The sequence below is a fragment of the Terrapene carolina genome, unplaced genomic scaffold, assembly GCF_002925995.2.
Source record: "Terrapene carolina triunguis isolate 2854851 unplaced genomic scaffold, T_m_triunguis-2.0 Scaffold192, whole genome shotgun sequence".
In the NCBI taxonomy this organism is placed as follows: Eukaryota; Metazoa; Chordata; order Testudines; family Emydidae; genus Terrapene; species Terrapene triunguis.
In genome coordinates, this window is record NW_020664543.1 from 20,182,475 (window position 1) to 20,203,498 (window position 21,024).

At 47.6% G+C, this 21,024-nt stretch overlaps 1 protein-coding gene across 1 annotated transcript; it reads left to right on the plus strand.

The window, feature by feature from the left end:
• Nucleotides 1-215: 215 nt before the first annotated feature.
• On the plus strand, nucleotides 216-14,330 carry TRIM16 (tripartite motif containing 16). The gene is made up of 6 exons (XM_024217629.3): nucleotides 216-790; nucleotides 4,103-4,198; nucleotides 7,432-7,665; nucleotides 8,553-8,724; nucleotides 11,801-11,896; nucleotides 12,255-14,330. The coding sequence occupies exons 1-6, from the start codon at nucleotides 224-226 to the stop codon at nucleotides 12,890-12,892; spliced, it is 1,803 nt and encodes a 600-aa protein (XP_024073397.2). The 5' UTR covers nucleotides 216-223; the 3' UTR covers nucleotides 12,893-14,330.
• Nucleotides 14,331-21,024: the final 6,694 nt, after the last annotated feature.

Sequence of the window (21,024 nt, forward strand, 5' to 3'; positions counted from 1 at the left end):
TGTAAGGAGCAGCATTTATCTACAGCTCACACAGCCTGTCATTCGCAGAACAAACTCACTCACTGTTGGCTTCTTGGCTCTGCTTGCACTCCTACTTCCTGAAAGGCTGGAAAGAGTTAACAGCTGCAGGCAGTTGGGTGAGTTCAGGTGTGTCACTTTCTTTCATTCCCCCTGCGCTGGGCAGTTACAGTGTGTGTTCCTTGGAAGGCAGAGGAGCTCAGAAATGGCTGACTGTGGCCCCGCTGCTCCAGAAGGGCTGCCCCAGGAATTGGTACTAGGTGGCCCTGTCACTAAGGCAAAAGGGCACAAGGTCTGTGAGGGCAATGACCTCCCAGGTGAGAAAACTGAGGGTGAAGAGTTGAATGGCCGTGAAAGCCCAGAAGCCACTAGCCCAGCACCTGACCTGCAGGGCAGTTTGATTGTAAATGGCTCTGAGATGGCAATGGGCCAGCCTGGCCTTCTGGAGCAGGGGAACATTTTGGAGGATGGGCAAGAGATCCTGTGCGACTTCTGCATGGCCCAGAAGGTCCTGGCTGTGAAGTCCTGTTTGACCTGCATGGTGAATTATTGCGAGGACCACCTCCGGCCTCACCTGGAGAACAGCAAGCTGCGGAGCCACAAGCTGATGGACCCCGCAAAGGACATTGACTTGCAGACCTGTGAGACTCACAAAGGCCACTTGGGGTGGTTCTGCCAGACTGACCTGGTGTGTGTCTGTGAGGAGTGCCTGGCCGAAGAGCACAAGGGGCACAACTTGCTCACCTGTGAGGCAGCCAGGAAGGACAATGAGGTGTGTCACTGCCTGGTATTTATTGGTGTTCTTTGGGGTACAGAGTGATCCAGGATGCAGAGGGGCATAGAGGCAGCGTGGGGCCCAGGGCCTTCTCACTCACAGCCTTTATACACTGGTCTTACGCTGTTGGCATCAGTGGGTTTACTCCTGATTGAAGCTGCGATAAGGGAGAGGAGCCCTGGGACCTGTCTGATTTGTAGCCCTGTAGGGCGCCTGGTTTCATTAATGAGTTACTTGTACTTTATAGCAAACAGGGATTTGTTGTCCCTGGCTGTGGGCCAAATCCTCAAGTCTTTACTCAGGTTTGCCCTGTCAAAACCACCACTCACACTGGTGTAAAGCAGGAGTAACCCCATTAACATCAATGGGCCTGGTTCTCCAGGGCTCGAGATTGTGTGTCACCACTTCTCCCTGTGCCAAGCTCAGAATTGGGCTCAACAGAATCACAAAGGAGTGCAACCCGGTGAGGGGATGAATCGGGCCCACTGACTTGGTAAGGACTGAGTAAAGGCTCCAGGATTTGACCCTAGAGCGCACCACTGTGTAATGTGTAGCAGTGAAAGACTCTGGTTTGGGGAGTATATAGGTGTGTACGGGCTTACAGTATTTACACTGCACATGGAGTTTTTCTTCCTATACTGAGTGAGATACAAATCTGTGCCCTTTGCAGCCTGTGTTTACCTTCCCTTCCCACTCCCAGCTGGGGGGAAATGGGCTCCATTCCAGGAGCTGTAGCTGTTGCCAGTACCTGCACTGGAAGGTTTGTTAAAAATGCTGTTGATTTATCTGTGAATGGGCTAAAGGTTTCCTGGTTTAAAATGAGCCAGTGGTGTGTCTCAGTGGTGTAAGCTTTATAAAGGGAATTCTAGTTATGCCTATAACCTGTCGTCCCCGTCCCCCCCAAACAACCCGGCTTTGGTATGGTATGTGAGAATCAAATGGGCGATTTCATGTTAGTACTCTGGTCTTTTTGTTATGGATAAAATTTTCTAAATGACCTACGGGATTCAGGAGCCCAAGTCCCATTTGCAAAAGTGACTTTTGAAAGGTTTCTAGGGGCCTAAAGATGCAGTTAGGTGTTTGGGGGGATTTCAGTGGGAGTTCAGTGCCTGGGTGCTTTTGAAAATTCCACTAAGCACCTACCTGTCTCTTTAGGTGCCTGAATCCCTTTCAAAACCTGGCCACGAGTCACTTTTGAAACTGTGACCTAGGGGCCCAAGTTACTTAGGTGCTTTAGATAAATTTACCCTATGACACATTTAGGTGGATAAGGCGGGGAAGGCGTTGGGGGAAGGGGCATGATCCTGCAGTCCCTACTTGTAGGTGTCATCCTTACTAATACAAGACGGCTTGCATGAGGAAGGATTGGACTTGTGGGTAAGGGAACCCATTTTCCCGTTTGATTCTCCCCGAGGAGCCTCTCTCCTCTCCTACTTTGTATCCACCCTTGGTGACTAGGCCGTTGCTGTGAGTAAAGTATATGTCCTGGCAGCTGCAGTGAATCATAGCTTGGATACTGGGTGGAGACGTGGTTCCCAGTTGTCCTTACCGCATCTATGAAGTAACCTTTGCTCTTGTTCTGACATGCCATCTTGGGATCTGACAGCCAGAGTCTATTTTTGAAGTTAGAGGTTTCCGGTTAGCATCTTGAAGTCCCAACCCCCTTCTCCTGCTCCCCTTTTCCACCATTGACTTCAAAGCGTTCAGAGCCAGTCTGAATTTAACCCCTTTTCTGTTATCCTGCAGTCAGCAGGTTCTTTCCCCGCTCTTCCTTTATCTAAAACCTCCCAAATCTCAATACCATTCACACACTCAATACCATTCCTCCTGGGGACTGGTTGCAACAAAGACAAAATATGTGGCCTGGAATGTGCTGTGGAATATATTTCTCTTTTGATGCATAGGGCCTGGCAGATACTCAAAGGACCAAAGGCTAGGATGCTTTGGTGAATAATCCCTATTGCTTATTTTATTGGGGTACCAAATTCTGAGTCACCCAGGGTACTCTTTGAGGAACAGTCAGCTTTGTTGCAGGCATATAGGATCAGATTTCCAATGGAGCTCAAATCCCATCTAGGCACCTAAGTGAAGAGGTTACACTTTCAAAAGTGCCTAACACCTCCCATTGTAACCAGTAGGAACTGCTGGGTGCTGAGTAATCTCACACAACTGCACACGGTCTTATTTATAGATGTCTAATACTCCTTTGAATTTAACTAAGCTTTTGTCTTTGGTATCTTGTGGCAGAGAGTTCCACAGGTAATTATACTTTTCATTAAAATAACCAGACTCTCTTGTTTTTGTTACTCCTGGCTGAACCACAGAAGATTTGGAGTTTAGAATTGGTCTGGATAAACCAAATTTTGGCTCCTTCTCTGAATCTATGGGGTCTTCAAAATTGCTCTGGAAAAGTCATGAGAACAGCCTTTCTTGTGAGATTTTTAGCATTCTGACTCATGTGGGAACCAAGGGTCTTGGTTCTTCTCTCACCTACATGGATGTAAATCTGGAGTAACTCCACTGAAGTCAATGGAGTTAAACAAGTGTGACGACCAGTATAAATGAGAGCAGACTCAGACCCTAGAAGTGAGTAGGGTGACCAGACAGCAAATGTGAAAAATCGGGACAGGGGGTGGGGGGTAATAGGAGCCTATATAAGAAAAAGACCCAAAAATCGGGACTGTCCCTATAAAATCGGGACATCTGGTCACCCTATAAGTGAGAGGGGAACTTCTTTCAGAACCTTGAAAATTTTTGCTTCAAATTTGGGTCTAGAAATGTTCCAAGATTTGGGTGGGGTGGAGGGATTGGTTTTACGTTTGTTAACCATTCCATCTGTTCCTAGTCTTTGTATGAAAGATCAAGGCAAAATCCAAACCCCAGGCTCTTGTATTTTCCCCACTCATTGATTTGGATTCTGACATTTCCCTTCCACTGCTCTGGATGACTAACCTTCTTAGGGCTTAGTTACTGCAGCCATGTGTGACCAAGGATGTTTTATTTGCTGTTTCTGTTACTGTCATAGGCTTTCCCAGGCACTGAAGGTAGCAGGAGCTGCAGAGACAGCATTTTCTAATTTATTGTGTTGCTGGAAAAAATGACACACTCCCCAGATCAGACAGAAGCTAATAAAACTGTCCAGAGTATTGTGAGTCCGTGGACTGCTCTTGTCTGTGGGAAGTGGCATGGGTTCCAGCTGGCTGCTTTGGGTAACCAAAAATCAGTTATAGAGTTTCACAACCGCCTCTCTGCTATTCTGTCTGATCACTGAGAGAGTGGATTGTTAACACCTGCTTCATCCATTCACAGAGTGAACTTCTGCAGACCCAAGCAGAGTACGACTGGAAACTGAAGTCCGCTGAAAACGCAATTGTCAAGTTGCAGAATAATACACAGTCTATAGTGGTAAGGACAGAACTTCGGTTATTTCTCCTCCTCAGATTAAATTGAACCCATAATAATGGCATGAAAATGGATGCATGATATTTAACGGGAGCCTGGATAATGGTCTTACGCTCCTGTATGTTTGAAGTATATGCAGCCTCCATGTCTCTGTCATCCGCAGACATCTCCATGCCTGTTCCATGCCGCTGGCCTGCTCTCCCCTCTCTGGTCACAAGCTGCTACTCACGTTCCATTAAAAACCCTGAGAAGCAGGACAATAACATGCCAATGGGTCAGGTTGGATGGAAGAGTGGGTAGGACACTCACCCGAGACGTGGGTTCAATTCCATGCTCTGCCACAGTCTTCCTGTGTGACCTTGGGCAAATCACTTAGTCTCCCTCTGGCTCCGCTTCCCACCTGTACAATAGGGAGAATTGCACTGCCCTGCCTCTCAGGTGTTGTGAGGAGCAATATGTTAAAAATTGTGAGGTGCTCAGACATGATAGTAATGGGGGGCCAGATATCTACCTCAGATAGAGAGATTTACACCACTGAGAATCGAGCCCACTAACTATTACATAAAAAACAGCTTGACACCAAAGATTGAACTGGGAGCTCAGAGAGCTGCAATAGCTCAACTAAAGCTCCCTACATGGGGCTGTAACTAACACATTTCCTCTGTGTATTGCACACAGAAGGGGACCTGTAACAAACATTCACCTGGCAGTTACGCTGAGATACTGAATTCCAAATTCTTTGGACAAACTCAGATCACATCTCAACGTCACAGCTCAAACTCACCTCCAGCCTTGAAGGGCAGTTCTACCCTGAAAAATTATAAAAAGACAGTGGGGTCCTAGCCTGGGTAGAATCACGACGTCCAGAGGCCCCGTGACAATTAAAATGCACCACTGTCAAAAGCTGAAAAACTCCACCGAATTTCAGGCTTGTTTTGAATTGAGGGGGAGATTTTTGGGCTGCTTTGCCTTTGATCCGAATGGGTTTGCTCATCTCGTGAGGGAACACTTGCAAGTGCCAAAAGATTTAGTATTCCAGGGCAGGATCAGCTTTGTGCCGGCTTCTGTTGTGGAGAATCCACCCAGAACCGTTGTTTGATGATACGATCCAGCTGCCTGTGTGAGGCATCTTTGGTGAGTCACATCTCCACAGGGCTTCCAAAGACCAGTGTCATGTTTAAACAGTTAGAAAAGGTGACTAATCATATTAATTGTTACCCTGTTGAAATTGTCCTGTGCTGGTGCCGTAATACTCACGTAAACCCACAGACTTCACTCCATGGGACAGCCTCCACAGCTGCTTCCCCAGATAGCACTGCTCTGATGTTTCTTTTCTGCATGACAATTCATGGTAATTCCAGGACCAATCCTCAGGACATGGTTGATGAGATATGAAGCCCTTCATTTCTAGGTGGCTGCTTCAAATCTAGAGGAAAGTTGTTACCTCCTGTTAGCCTCTGTGAGATAATTTGCTGGTCTGAGTCCAGTTTCTATTTCTGGATGAATTTTCAGATCAACCTTCCACTGCCACTGGCCCTGACTCACCTCTTTGTAGGCAGTCTGAGCAGAAATGGGAGTTAGGTGCTTAAATACTTTGAGGATCTGGTCCTCAACTCTGATAATCTGGGAGAATGAGGGTTTTTTGTTTGATTTACAAGGAAGTGTGGAGTGGATCCAAGTCAGCCTGGTTGCAGCCATCTTGCTAGAAAGATCCTGTAACCTCTTTTGAGTAGAAATCAGGGCAGAATTTTACCCTGTGATTCATTGAAGTTCTGCCTTATTTCCATTTCCAGCAGCAGGGCTCCAGCCCCAGAGCAGGTGGGGCTGCATCCTCTGTGCTTGTGCTATACAATACCTGTCTTACTTCAATAATGAGAAGGGATCCTGTTTGTTTTCTCACTGTGTTACCTTCTCTGTTATCCATTGGAAGTGCTTCCATCTCTGTTTCTGTGCGTACTGTGCTTTGTCACATGGGAAGCTCATTGTGGGAACAGAGGTATTCCTCCTGTGGATTTTCTCCCCTCTCTGTTGGTACTTCGAGAGTGCCCCCCCCAACTCCCCAATCCTCCACAGCAAGTCTCAATGCTTTGCAACTTGGCCACCAGCCTTATAAATAGACTTGGCAGAATTTTATTTTTATTTTATAATTTCAGCCGACTGTGTTCATATTTATTTTTAAGCATTTTTATTTTTTATTCATTTAAACGTTTACAGTTGTGGGAAGTTATGGGGGTGTCAGTCAATGGGGAGGGTCAAACAATAATTATTTCATGACAGTGGATGTTGAGATTCAAAAAATGAAAGCTTGATAACCATTACAACACAAATTGTCAGCATCACATGTCAAAATAGCCAAAGTCACTATCCTCAAATCAAACTCTGCCAAGTGCTCAGGCAGCATGTTTCTTCCTGTGCCTGTCTGTGAATTTTGATTATTGTTGATGGAAATATTTTTTTCGCCGGTTTGGGTGTGTACGGCGAAATTGATCTTTACTGACACCTACCAATAAAAATCTAATCCTTCCATGCTGACTTATAAAGAAATGATGGGGATTAACTGGGGTGTCAGCACTGCGCCTTACTCATTCAGAAGGCTTGCTATTGGGTTGTTGGTGTCAAATCCCCCCATAGCCAGGAGCTGAGCTAGCTGGGGGTCTTATGTTTGGGCAATGCATAACTGGTTCAGGCCTATGGTCCACTGTGATCTAACCCCATAACACAATGAACGGGAAGACACAGTGCTACATGGGCATTCTTCCTTCGTCCTTCCAATTCTCTGTTCTGAAAAGAAATGTCATCCCTTCCTGGGTCAGCTCGCCACCGCTGCAACTTTGATTGGGATTACAGGTTGCCCTTTTAACAGCATCCAGTGGTTCCTCAGGTCGAGTTCACTTAACCCTTCTGTCACAGACAGGGATTTCCCTGGCTATGACCCTCAGTCAGTCAAAACCCAATGCCCTTAACTGCTCTCAGGGTGTGTGTACGTGCGTGTGTGGAGGTGTGTTGGGGCATAAGGGAAGAGACCAGGATCTGCTGGAAATGGGGCCGTGGGTTCCAGTCCCTTGGTTTGGATTCACTGATTAGCTGTTGCTGTCACTGCCTTTGTGCTACGGAGGCATCTCCACAGTGATTAGAAAATGTTGTTTGCACATCCTGATGCATTTGCCAGGAAGGTACAATGGCGACACAGCGAGGCTGGTTGGAAAAGGCAACAGTGGTGGCTTTTGTCCCTGTAGAGTTCTATCTCTGAAGTGAAGAGCCTGGTGTCCGGGCAGTTTGGGGAGCTGTTGGAAGCCGTCAAGATGGCCCACTCGGATGTACTGGCGTTTCTAGAGGAGAAGGAGCGTGTGGCGGTGAATCAAGCCAATGGGATAAAGATCCATCTGGAGCACAAGTGTGCTGCCATGGAAGAGAATAAACTCAGGCTGGAGAAGATGGCCCTCTACACCAGTGACATCCTGTTCCTTAAGGTACCATGATGGACAAGGCCTTTCCATTATAAAGACCTGGGGGATGGTGTGTCTGTAGATTAGTGTCTGGTTTGAGGTGTTCAGGTCAAGTGTGCAGTACGATCAGACTGCATTGCGCCATTTTATAATTGAAAAATGGTGCCAGGCCTTCTTAGAACATCTCTTGTAACCTGAAATGGAGATTCTGACTCCAAATTCAGAACTGATTGGCCCTCCCTAGGCTGTGGAGTGTAAGATTGGGATTGTCAAAAGCGTCTCCCAGCCCTAAAGTGCTCTGAAATCTTCTAGGAGGAGAGAGAAGGAGAGATTTTTTTCACCTTTGCTTTTAAAGAAGGAAAATGTTTCAGACCTCTAAAGGCCACCTTGTTTGAGTCTAAACTGTGCAAAGCTCCTGGGTGAAGATGATAGAACTTTGCCCTACACCTTTATCTCTAGAAGTTGCTAAGACTTCTCTTCGTTCTCCCTGGAACTGGCTGAGATACATTATTAGCCTACAGCCAACAACATTGTCATTTCATTATAAATGCGGGGTCTGTTGTTTCCTTCATTATTTTATGACCATGGTCGTCTTTTTCTAATGCCCTCAGAGTACAGGGAAGCTTGTAGTGAAGTCCAGAGATTGCTGTTCCTCGGCTTTAGCTTTACAATCATAAAGTTTATCTGGTGAACTTCATATTCAGCTGATCTTAAATATCTCCCATAATATAGGTTCCTGTATCAGCTGAGTTTAAGTTCTTCAGGGCTGCAATGGAATGGAAAGGGTCAGAGTCTGCTCCCACTAAAGTCAATTGGGATTTTGCTAGTAACTTCATGGTGAGATGGATCTGGTACAAAATCAGCCAAATATATGAGGAAAATGAGCAAAAATAGAATTGTTTTTTTGGCAGGAATATTGTGAGCTCAAGAAGAACACAGGGGATGACGCACTTCCCAGTGTTTATATTGGACTCAAAGATAAACTGTCAGGGATCAGAAGGGTCATCTCAGAGTCAACAGAACACTTGCTACAGCTTGTACAAACCACCTATAAGGAAAAGCTCCAGGAGTTTGCAAAGGAAGGTGAGTCTCACCCTCTGCCTTGCAGCTGTTTAAATGCACATTTGCAGAGGTGTGTGTGTGTGTGTGTGTACACTTTAGTCCTGTCACCAGATGGCAAAAGTGAGGCCCTGATAAAATGCATGTTTCCCGGGCCCCCAGGAATTGACAATCCCAAGGTCACAGTGGCAGAGTCAGGAATAGAACCCACCAGACGATCCTTCATGTCTGCAATGAGATCATCATGCTGGATTTGCAACATCACACACTGATTCCTATAGTAACAGATTGTGATGTAGAGCTTGCGATTTTACTGGATGTCCAAGCATGAGGGAAATGTGGGTTGATTAAGGGGTGTGCAAGTTGGGGGTGATGTTTCTATTTAAGCACAATATTGTGATTAGAAAAGAGAGCAAGCAGAATGTATAAACCTTCCAGGTATTTCCCCCTCCCCTCACTATTTAACTTTGTCCCAGTCTTTCTTTCAAATGATCAACCCACCGCAATCAGCAGTTAATGATTTACTATGTGAAAAGGCCTGGATATTACCTAGGTTGCATCCTAACGCCTTTTAAGTCCACAATAGAAATCTGATAAGCAATATGAGTCTGACAGGATCCAGCTGAATTCCTCACCCTCCCATGCATTAACGTTATCAGCTGGCGCTCGTCAATTCCACTTGTTTATATGTAGTCACTCCTGTTTTCCCCAGCAAAGCAAAGGCTATTTGCTATTAGGTGCTAGTGCTTTATGGAGGCCACAGCATCAATCCTGCCTTGCTGGCAGTTTTGACTAGGGTGACCAGATGTTCTGATTTTATAGGGACAGTCCCGATTTTGGGGTCTTTTTCTTATATAGGCTCCTATTACCCCTCACCCCCATCCCGATTTTTCACACTTGCTGTCTGGTCACCCTAGTCTTGACACAAAGTCAGGTATGAGCTGGAGGTGACAGCAAGGAAACCAGGCTCTTTCCCAGTGTGAATCAACTCAGCCACCTGGGGACTGAAGTTATTTCCTTGAGAAACATACGGACAGGGGAGGGAGCTGTGGAATCCATGGTGATTTAGCAGGTTTTAACTCCATATGAGTTGTGGCATTTACAGCAAATGTGGAGGTTTTTTTTTTTTTTTTTTTTTCTGGAATAAACGAGTACTGCAATTTAATAATAATACTTTGTCCTTCTCTACTGCTGTCCATCCAGGGATCTCCAAATGCTCTATAAACATTGCCCACAATTATCCTCCATGAGCTGGCTGTTTGGTGACACTCAGCCAGAAAGGCAGCTTAACCAGTCACATGGGGATTCCCTTCATACCAGTGGCATAGGGCTGGTGACGCCCATCCTAGCCCCAGCATAGAAATTTACCTTTGTCATCTCAAGCTATTGCTTCTCCCATTCCCCCATGATTTCAGTCCTGCCCTTCAGTGGGTACAATGTGATAGCTGTTGCTGATTTCTTATAGTCTCACCTCTCCTGTTTTCTATCTTGCTGTTTATTGACTCTCCCTGAATGAAGGACTTTACTTTTATTGGGACTGACCTGCAGCTCTGACTGCTCTCATCTCCACCTGTTGCTTTGCAGTTTGATTCTTTTCTCCTCTGGGTTTGCTCTCCCTCCCATTTCTCCACGCTTGAGTATGATTGGGTTTATGCCAGAGAAACACCTGGCAAGGAAGGACATGAAGCAGCTGCCTAGGGTACAGAGTGGGTCTTGTGTTTTGAGTTTAGCTGATCAGAGAAACATCACGAAGCCCTAAAAATGTCCTGGACTGTGCTACACCAGCCAAGAGTGCCCTTCCTAGGGTGGTGTGCAGCAGGAACTGTGAGGCTGTAGCACTCTGCTGTACATGCGCCTGCACAAATACAATCAAGCACCAGGCATTGTCCGTTGCACTGAATAAGTCTCAACCGCACCTCACCCCTACTTCCCTAACACTTGAGTGCAAGAGGCAAGGCAGGCACCAAGACTAGGCATGTCTGAAGAGATGTGGGGTTAAGTGCAGCCCTTTTCGTGCGTTTGAGACACTAAGCTACCCAATCCGCTCTTCAGCCCTTCTACTGCCTTTAGGCTGGAGTAACTTGCCAGGAGTATTCCCTAGCCATAGTTGAGACAGATGTAGCTCTGCAAGCCACCTAGAAGGTCTCGGCAGGTGACATTTTGTGCGTGACTCTTCTACATCATGTTTCCCTTTATTGTTTACACAAAGTCCCAGGAGGCCAGGATTCAGCGGGCCTCATCCTGATCTCACTCACGCCAGCGTCACACTGATGATGATATTGATTGTCATTTGTGTTACAGCAGTGCAGTGGTTTTCAACCTGTGGTCTGTGGACCTCGGGGATCAGGCTGTCTAAGATTTCCAAAGGGGTCCGCACCTCCATTTGAAAATGTTTAGGGGTCTGCAAATGAAAACCACTGCAGTAGTGCCTAGAAGCTCCATTCCAGGTCCTGTTCTGGTAGGGGCTGTTCCACTGCTCTGACCCCAAAGTGCAGAGAGTCGAAGGATGGAGTTAGCAGTGAGAGATCAGAATCGGGCCCAATGTTTGTGTGTGCTCATGAAACTATTTGTTCAAATTAAATGTCCGTGGAACCAGACTGCTGGTTCTTAATCCTGATAACAATGTAATAGAACAGGTCTTCACACAACGCGCAGTCCACCTGTGGAACTCATTGCCAGGGGATGTCGTGAAGGCTAAAAGTATAACCGGACTCAAAAAAGAATGAAATAACTTCATGGAGGATCGGTCCATCAATGGCTATTAGCCAAGATAGTCAGGGACACAACACCATGCTCTGGGTGTCCCTAAACCTCTGACTGCCAGAAGCTGGGACTGGATGAGGGGGATGGATCACTTGCTAATTCCCCTGTTCTGTTCACTCCCTCTGAAACATCTGACACCAGCCACTGCTGGAAGACAGGAAACTGGGCTAGAAGGACCATTGGTTTGCCCCAGTATGGCCATTCTTATATTCTATCCCTCTGTCAGACAGCAATGGCATGGAGCATATGCTCCATTCCCCTATGCTATTGGTATCCCACCTCGAACAAACTCACAGGGTTAGTTCTGGGAATGCTAATTGTCTTTTTGTTGTTGAAGAGGACTGTGGGATCAAAACGATGGTGTCTGCAATTGTACCATCCAGGCACCGCATATCGGCTCCAGATCCAGAGACACGGAGTGACTTTCTCAAGTGTAAGTATTGGAATTAATGACTCTAAAGCAGATGAGGCTCTGGGGGAGAGGGGAATGGGAGTTTGGAAGAAGTTTCTAGAGAGTGATCTGGTTATGTAGTTTATCTTGGATTATCTGTATCTTAGTTGTCTTAATTGTTATCGGCTGAAACATGAGCATGGCCAGAGCTTCTTTCAATCCCGGTGAAAATCGCCTGGGCTATACAAAGGTATTCAGTTGCCCAGTGATGCTCAGGTAATGGAGTGTGTATAGTAGTGGAGTAGGATCCATAGCTCATATCTTGGGCTAACCAACATGGAGAGTGCCCACTGGAGAGGCCACGTTAGCCATTTCAGTAACAATTTTCTTTTCTATTTAGACTCATGCCCATTAACGTTTGACTCAGTCACAGCCCACAGATATCTCAGGCTCTTGGAGGACAACCACAAAGTGACTAACACCACACCCTGGGAACACTCCTACCCAGATCACCCTGAAAGATTTGAGCACTGGCGCCAGGTGCTGTCAGACAACAGCTTGTACATGGGTCGCTACTACTTTGAGGCTGAAATAAGCGGAGCCGGCATTTACATTGGTATGACGTACAAAAGCATTGACCGGAAGGGGTCAGAAAGCAACAGCTGCATCTCGGGGAATAACTTCTCCTGGAGCATCCAGTGGCATGGCAAGGGGTTCTCTGCATGGCACAGTGATGTGGAGACGCCACTGAAAACAGACATGTTCAACAGGATAGGGGTCTATCTGGACTACCCCAAGGGCACTTTGTCCTTCTATGGTGTCACCTCGGACACCATGACTCTGATACACAAGTTTGAGTGTGAATTTGCTGAGCCGCTCTACCCTGCTTTCTGGCTTTCAAAGAAAGAAAACTCCATCAGAGTAATCAAAGCAGGGGATGCTGATGAGAAGACTTCTGCCTCTTCTGCTTCCTCAGAGGAAACTGCTCCTTCCAACACATGTTTAGCGTCTGAGGTGGAAGCATTGGCCAGTACTTAGGTTGTAGATCAATATTAGTATTGTGGCAGCAGAGGCAGCAAGGGGATACAGGCTACTGGGGTTTTAAGAAGAGGGTCCATAAACTAAGCTGGTTCTCAGCTTCCTATGCCTTAGAGATGGAAAAGTCCTTTTAGGTCATGTAATCCAACTCCCAGGGGTCAGTGCAGATTGTTTCCTGCTATATATTCTTGAATGCTTTGTTCAGTAGGATTTTACCTTATTTCAACATGATGGGTATTCCTCCAGTTCCCTTAGGAAACTTTTCCAGCTTCAAGAGACCTGATTCTGCACTCGCTTACAGTGGCATAAACCAGGTGTAACTCTATGGAAGTTGGCCTTGGGCTAAATCCGCAGGTTGTGTAGCTCTGCATAGCTCTGTTGAACTCAATGGAGCTATGATGATTTATCCCAGCTGGAGATCTGGAGTGGAGTTACACCGGTGTACAACCTGTGTGAGAGGAGGAGCAGGCGCTAATAGGTCAAGATCTCGCTGTATGGAAAATATTCCTAATGTTCAGCCTACATTTCTTTTGCTCAGTTTCATTCTGTTACACCTGGTCTCATTGGAGGCAGAGTAGGTCAGTGGACAGGCAGGCTGGTCCAGCAGCTAGGGTGTTATCATGGGTGTGGGGGGACCAGTGTTCACTTGCCTACACCACCACAGTCTCCTTGTGTGATGCTGGGCAAGTCGCTCAGTCTCTCTGTGTCTCAGTTCCCCGCCTGTACAATGGGGATAATAGCCTTGCCCTGCCTCTCAGGGGTGTTGTGAGGATAACACACACAAGATGATGAGATGCTCAGAGACTACAGCGATGAGTGCTTAAGCACCTTAGGTAGAACACCGGACTGGCAGGGAGGAGTTCTGTTCCTGAGTGGATGGGTGACCTTGGGCATCTTCATCTTTGTGCCTACATTAATTGATCTGTAAAATGGGGATAAAGATGCTTGCCCACCATTGTTAAGGGGGGGGCAGTGCTGCAGTGCGCATTGCTATATAACTAAATATTATTATTCTTTTCCTCTCTGTCCCTCAAGTATTCCCTACCTTCTACTGAAACCATCTTTCTCTTTTTCACTGCAGCCCATCACCCCAGCCCCCCCTCCTGAACACATGTGCGCTGCCTTCCTATTTCATACTGCATCTAATCCAAGCTCTGTCTTTACCTTCATGCCTTTAAATAATCCTATTTCTGTCTAAATCTCTGAATTTCTAACCCCCACCCTTCTACTCCCTATCCTGTCTTTTCCTTGCTCCTTTTCTCTCTGTCTCGCTGGCAGCTTTGTACCTTCGGTCATGCTCTCTCCTACATTTGGAACAAATCTCCACTTCCTGTCCTCCAAATACCTCCTTCCAACAATACTTGAAACCCTCCTTAAACCCTCTTCTTCCTGAAACCTGCCTACCTTGTTGTCCTCATTAAAAATCTCTCCACCTGAACTGTTGTCCTGTGTCTTTATTCTATTGGTGAGTGTAAGCACCCTGTGTTTGCAGGGTGCCATGCAAATGTATGGTGCTTTATACACAGTAATCCCAGAACTCCCTTAGAATGCCACTACTTCAATAAGGCTGCACCAGTACACAGGCCAGCACCATGATGTGTTTTGCTCCATGAACCTGATACTGTATGAAGCCCTGTGTGATGGGGTACGTACCCCACACAGGTAATGAAAGGATTAACAGGAGCCTGAGCCCAATTAGGCCACTGGGTGGCACCTGAGTGGGTGGTAGGCCTAGTTGGTGAGCAAGCCCAGCTGGTAGGGAGCTGGGTCTTCATAGAGGAAGGAGCTCAGGGTAGTGGGAAAGAGACCAGGGAGGTGACTCAGCAGAGGGGTAGCTGGATGTTTCCTCTCTTGGGCTAAAGGCAGAAAGAGGCCTAGGGCTAGAATTAGAGAGTTCTGAGTCAGGAGGAAGCCTGGGTATCTGGGGGCAGGTTGTTCTGAGCCAGAAGGAAGCTGGAGGCAGTGAAGCCTAAGGGGTATCTGGGACTGGAGTGTGAAGGGCTGCAGGGGATGAGGGAAGAATTCTCCAGCCACTCTCTTGGCCCTAGAGAGGGGAGAGTGCTGTGGGGAACAGGGAGGCCTGCAGGGCAAGGAGGAAGATCAAGGAGGGAAGATACCTAGAAGACAGAGGATTGGGGCAAGCTCCTGCGGTTGATCCTGACACAAGGGCAAGAACCAGGACTCTAGGGGGAAGCCCTGGGAGGTTGTTGCTTGTTACAAAGAGCCCAGGAACAGGCTGGCGAAAAAGACCCAAAGAAAAGCTAATGGTAGGAAGGAGTCCTGAGAGACGGCAGCAAGTGTCTGATGGAGCAGACCTTGGCCGCTTGTCCTAGGGTCCCTGGACTGGAACCCAGCGTGGGACTGGATTCCCCTACCAGCTAGTGTGAGGGTGGGGTGATTCCCCTCTGATGTAGGGGGAATAAGGATAGGTCAGAGCCTGGAGAGAAGTATGTCCAAACCACTGGGCCAAGAGTCAGGAGCCAGAGACCTGACAAGGAATTATTTGTTGGGCTCTATTAGCCCAGAAGAGGTGAGACTAACTGTGACCATGCTGCAGTGCTGAGTTATGAGAAGAGGAGGACCACTTGTGGGGACACTACAGAGCTGCTCTCCCATGCCCAGCTGTGAGGGGCAGCCCCAGCGGTGAGTCCACCGTTGCACACACGCTGATATAGACAAAGCCATTTTACAAGACACACCCTCCCTCCACTAATGCTAGTGAACCCAAGGCACAGTGCTCCCACATACGCCGTGATACCATCTGAGTTGGCCTTCCAGCAGCAAGCTGTAAGACTGCCTTTGATCTCCCTTCCTGTCCTGCCCCTATTCCAGACAAAAGGGTGGGGGAGAGGTCAGGTCTATACAGGGATATTGGGGTGTAACTGTAAATTAGGGGAAATATGGGGTTTTCTTATTCTGCCAACTACAAACCTTCAAAAATCAGGAGTCTGGCTTAAAAAAAAAATCATGTTTTTAAAGTTGGGTTCTTTTCATTTACCTTCTGGTTTCTGAATGCTTCAGGTACACTTGCTTCACATCTTCAAGCTTTGCTCTGCTAACCGCAGGGCTAGACGCTTCTTTATCTGTATAGGAAAGCTGAGGCTTTCATGCAAATCATGCTTCCAGTAGCTGGGGCTTTAAGAGAAACATTAAAAATCACAAGAGTCACAATGAAATCATGATAGTTGGCAATACTGGCTTCTGCACGTGGAGCCTAGGACATGCCCCAGCCAGGACCATGGCAAAGAGGAAGCCATCTTGATTTCTCTAGGGGGCCTCACACTCAGCACAAAGTAACTCGCCCCACGTAGCATAGGGGCATGAATGGTAAATACCACACTACCTGTCTCTGGTGGGGTGAGCACCCATGGTCTTACAGTCCCCTGCCAGTGAAGCATTCAACGCACAGTGTGAGGAACAAAGGGCCTGCATATAAAAACCAAGGTACGAGCTCTGGAAATACAGAGACTGAGAGAGGTTGGTTCCGGGGATAAACACGAGTGAACAGAGAAAGAGTTTTGAGGATAACTCACATCCTGGGTGTGAGATTTATTTCTTAATCCCCTCCTGTTGAGGGCCTGGATATTCCAGGTGACTGTAGTGGAATCTATAACCTTCCTCTCCTAGGCTGCAAGCCTGAATCTAGTGACTGCTTGGTGGTCTATGGGGGGAGATGAGTGTCTGGGTCTCTGTACTATCCCTATGGGCAAGTGTCCATTTCACAAAGCCAGCACTACATCCTAGTTGACAGGCCAGGACTGAATGAAACTGGAGTGCTGAACTACCTGCTCTCACAGCTCAAGCAGTGGTTCTTGCAGCTGTAGCTGGAGGCAGAAAGAGAGGCAGTGCAGATGAGACCTGTACTAAACTTCCTCTGCTGCACCTGTTCTTTAGATAGGGGTCTTGGGACCCCCCCAGACCTAGGGGATCAATCCCGTGCTTGGAGTCTGGGAGCAGAAAGGCTGCCCTCACCTCTCAAACTCCTGTACCAAGTGCAGCTCAGCAGAAGCAAGGCTTGGGGCTGATGGAGTGATGATGGTGCAAAGGAGGGGAGAATCCAGAAGCAGCACAAAGAAGTGAATTTGATGTGCAGCGGGAATTGGAGAGGTTAAAAAGCAGGGGGAGAAGGTTTTGGGTGAGCAGAGTGGGTGGGTGGGTGGGGAAACTGGGAGCAGAGGAAATAAAAGAGAAAATGAGATTGGAACAGAGTGAAAATGTGGGGAAGGAAATACAAGAGCATTTCAAAGGGAAAAGGATCCAAGTGATAAAATCATGACCTGCTGGATACGTAGATCTTGGAAAGCAGTATAAATAAACAATAAAAGCAAGGATGATAGAAAAGCCTGGTGAGGGAAAAGGAAAGCCTACCCCTTGCCCCAGGGAAATGACAAACAAGGGCAGGGAGTGCAAAAGAGATCCTGACTAATAAGGGAAGAGCGGAGAGTGGAAAAGAGGAATTAGAATGAAGTTGGTGCCACAAGAGGGCACTCTTCTCCCACAACAAAGCTGCCATTGCTGCTGTGGGAGCAAGTAAGTTACTGTGTGGATTAAAAATAAATAAATAAATCCACCAGAAAGCCTGTGACTGTGGAAGGAATTTGTATGGAAGTGCTCCCCAGTACTGGGTCAGTGAGTTTGCCTGTGGAGGCCAAGGTTCCTATCTGGGTCACATTCCCACATGAAAAGCAGGCCTCCTGCGAGTTATGGGGTATCACAGCACATCAAGGGAAAAAGGTAGTAAACTTTGATACCACTGGGGATTCCTGCTCATTAGAGGAGCAGGGCCTGGAGAGGAAGTGAAGTACTGTAGATTCATCCACAGAGTGGCGTGGAAGCTCAGGGCTAGCGAACCAGGAGGTGGGGCATGTCACAAGTGAGGTGCTTCAGCAGAGCTGTGCGGGCCCCCAGAATGGGACTAGCAGGGGTGCTGCAGGTCAGGACTGAGAAGCACTGGCAGAGCGGTGGAGGGAAGCTCAGAAAAAGAATTGTTTTATTTGTACGCTGTTCCCATTGAATGAAATACGTTCATGTCCCACCAGGAGGTTCCTGCACCATCAGACCAGTGATGGTAATACTGTACATTTGCAATACTGAAGGGCCTGATGCTGCAGTCCTTGGAGTCCCTGCAAGACCCCCTGGGGCCAAATGTATCTGTGGAGTCACGTTAAGGCTGAATGTGGGCCATATTGACTCTGTTGTGAGGGCTACCTCAGCAGGAAGCTTAGGTGCTGTCTCCAGTAATGGAATAAGACAACCAGGTCAAAGTGCCACATGAAAACCACACTGTTTATCATTTGCTTTGTGCCTCCCTCCTTCTTCAAAGCTTCCAGTTCTTGCTGGCGTTTTCTCCATTTCTGTCAGATTTTTCATTAGCAAAAGAGCTTCATTTTAGCAGAAATAGATTGGGTGTGTGTGTGAGGGGGGGAAATCACGGCATTTATAATCAGAGGGGTAGCTGTGTTAGTCTGGATCTGTAAAAAGCAACAGAGAGTCCTGTGGCACCTTTAAGACTAACAGATGTATTGGAGCATAAGCTTTCGTGGATGAATGCCCACTTCGTCGGATGCATGCGACGAAGTGGGCATTCACCCACGAAAGCTTATGCTCCAATACATCTGTTAGTCTTAAAAGTCCCACAGGACTCTCTGTGGCATTTATAATGAGGCCCCTCACCTCATCACGCAGCTCCACAGCAAAGCAACAGCTGGGTTGTCCTGCTGTGACTTTACTTCACTCCCTGCCCAGGGAATGCAGAGGCATTTGAGAACTAGGGGAGAGGAAGGAAGGATGAACAAAGAGCATGAAAGGAGGAGGCAGGGGCAAGGAAAGCAGGAAGAAATGAAGGCTGGATTCTTCTCTTTTGTGTTGGTTGCACAGGGGCTATAATTGCTGTCAGAGAGAACTGAGGGCATATTCATTAAATGAAACCATCTCCAAGGCATACTCAGCACCAGCCCAGTGACCAGGCAACGTTGCTGCCATGCAGAGGGTCAGAGGCTGGATACCCACTCTCTGGGGTGGCAGGTCTGTGGAGTTAACATGCTTCCTTCCTTAGGAATTGAGCATTTTATGTCACACCCCAGCAGTCCTCTTTGGCTGAAATAGCAGAGTTAGTGGGCACAGAAGGGATCAGCCCTACAGGATCAGGGAGAGGGAATTGCATAGAAACCTTCCTCCCAAAAAGGTCTTGAAATGCTCCTGGGAAGGGAAAACCCTTCACAGAAAGATGGAGAGAAAACAGCCTACTAATGTGACTTGATAAAGGCAGCAAGGCTGGGAACTAGAAGGGAGCACTTCAAAGTCAGTGATGGAGATAAGCAGGTCTCAGATTTCTGGGGATAACCCAGTTGCCTCTCTCGATGTGGGGGGAACATGGGCTATGCATTGCCCAATTTGTCAGGTGGATATCATGAAGGCTACTCCTGGAGATCTGATACCAGACTAGATAGACCAATATAAATTTTCATGCTTCAGGTCATAAGCAAACCATTAACTCCCTGGGGTCAGGAAGAAAATTCCCCTGGGCTTGGGTTATTTCATCACTGCCTTAGGCAGGGTTCTTACACCTTCCTCTGAAGACGCAGGTAGTGGGTACTGTTGGAGACAGAATACTGAACTAGATGGGCCATTGATCCAGTTGGGCAAGTCCTATGCAGCTGTCTGACCTGGTGAGGGGAAATCCTACAGTATCTTCTCACATATTCCACAGCAGGGCTCACTGCATATCTGACAAGGGCTGAACAAAAAGGCCTGCTGAGGATGAAGGCCATCAGCGGGGGAGAGCGGGCACACCGAGCCACTGAGAATGTCCCCTGGCTGCCTTCTAATGCCCCCAGAGGCCGTCTGAGCAGCTGCCAGTTCTCCGAGCCCCAAGCCCTCGGTGCCATGATACAATCCCTTTAAAGTGTGCGACGACAGGAAGAAACCTGCTGGGAAAGGGGCTTCCTATCTGCCCCCTGTCCTCACACTCAGCCTCTTTAGAACCAAGGGGGGGGGGTGTTACCATAAACCTCCCAGGGGAAAAAGACATCAGCTCCTAATTGTACAGCAAGCCTGGCACCTCCCCTCCCTCTGTGGCTAATTGAACCTGTTCTCCTGACAGGCTGCTCGAGTGAGGCACACTGGCCCGCCCACCTAGCAGGAGGCCCTATGCTAATTAGCAGCCGGGCTGACAGCTTTGTGCACTTCAGTGATATCTTTCAACCTGCCACCTGTCACCTAGCCTCCCCCCTCCACTTCCCTTTGCCTTAAGGAATCATTACTGAGCACAGCTTTCGGAGCATAGAGATAAGAAGCCATATGGGGCAGGTGTGTGTGGGGCGGACCCCTGCAAAGACGGCCTTTTCCAGGAGCAGCTGTGTGCTAATTTAGCCTTGTCTTTTGTAAAGGGAGCTTGGCAAAGGCCCCTCATTCCTGTGGCCAAAACCATTCACTAATGGTTGGGAAGGGCAGTGAGAATCCCCCCCCCCCCCCGCCGCCTGCTTTTCAGAATGGATGGGCCTGATCCATAGCTGGAGTAAATCTTTGGAGCCCCATTGACATCAGTGCTGACAGATTTACCCCACCTGAGGATGTGGCCTGACAAGCAGAGCAGGAATACTTAGCTGTTATCTAATGCTTTTCATCCCTTTATCTCAAAGGAGGTCAGTATCATCTCCATTTTACAGCTGGGGAAACCGAGGCACAGAAAGGGGAAGTGACTTGCCCAATGGCACCCAGCAGGCAAGGGTCAGAGCCAAAAATAGAACTCAGGGCTCCTGAGTCCCAGTGAGTGCCTTATCCTCTAGGTCACACTGCCTAAAAGAAGGAAAAGGGTTCTGCTCCTCTTTGGATTGAAGACATCCAGCGTGGGAGCTGATCTGCTAAGTCACCTCACTGAGTAAGATGCGTGTCAAAACCTAAGGTGGAAAGGCAAGGACAAGAATGGAAAGCTAGCTGGCTGGGGGAGGGGGGTAGTTGAACACAAACTCCGGGGTCTTTTCTCCGTGGCAATTCCTTGACTTCAGATCCTTTTAACAGCAGGGCAGGTCAAAACCCAGAATTTAATTTTTGTGCAAATTTTTGAACCCTCCCTGCAAAACCTTATTTTTTCATTTGTCAGAATGTTTCATGATTTAAAAAAAAAATTATAC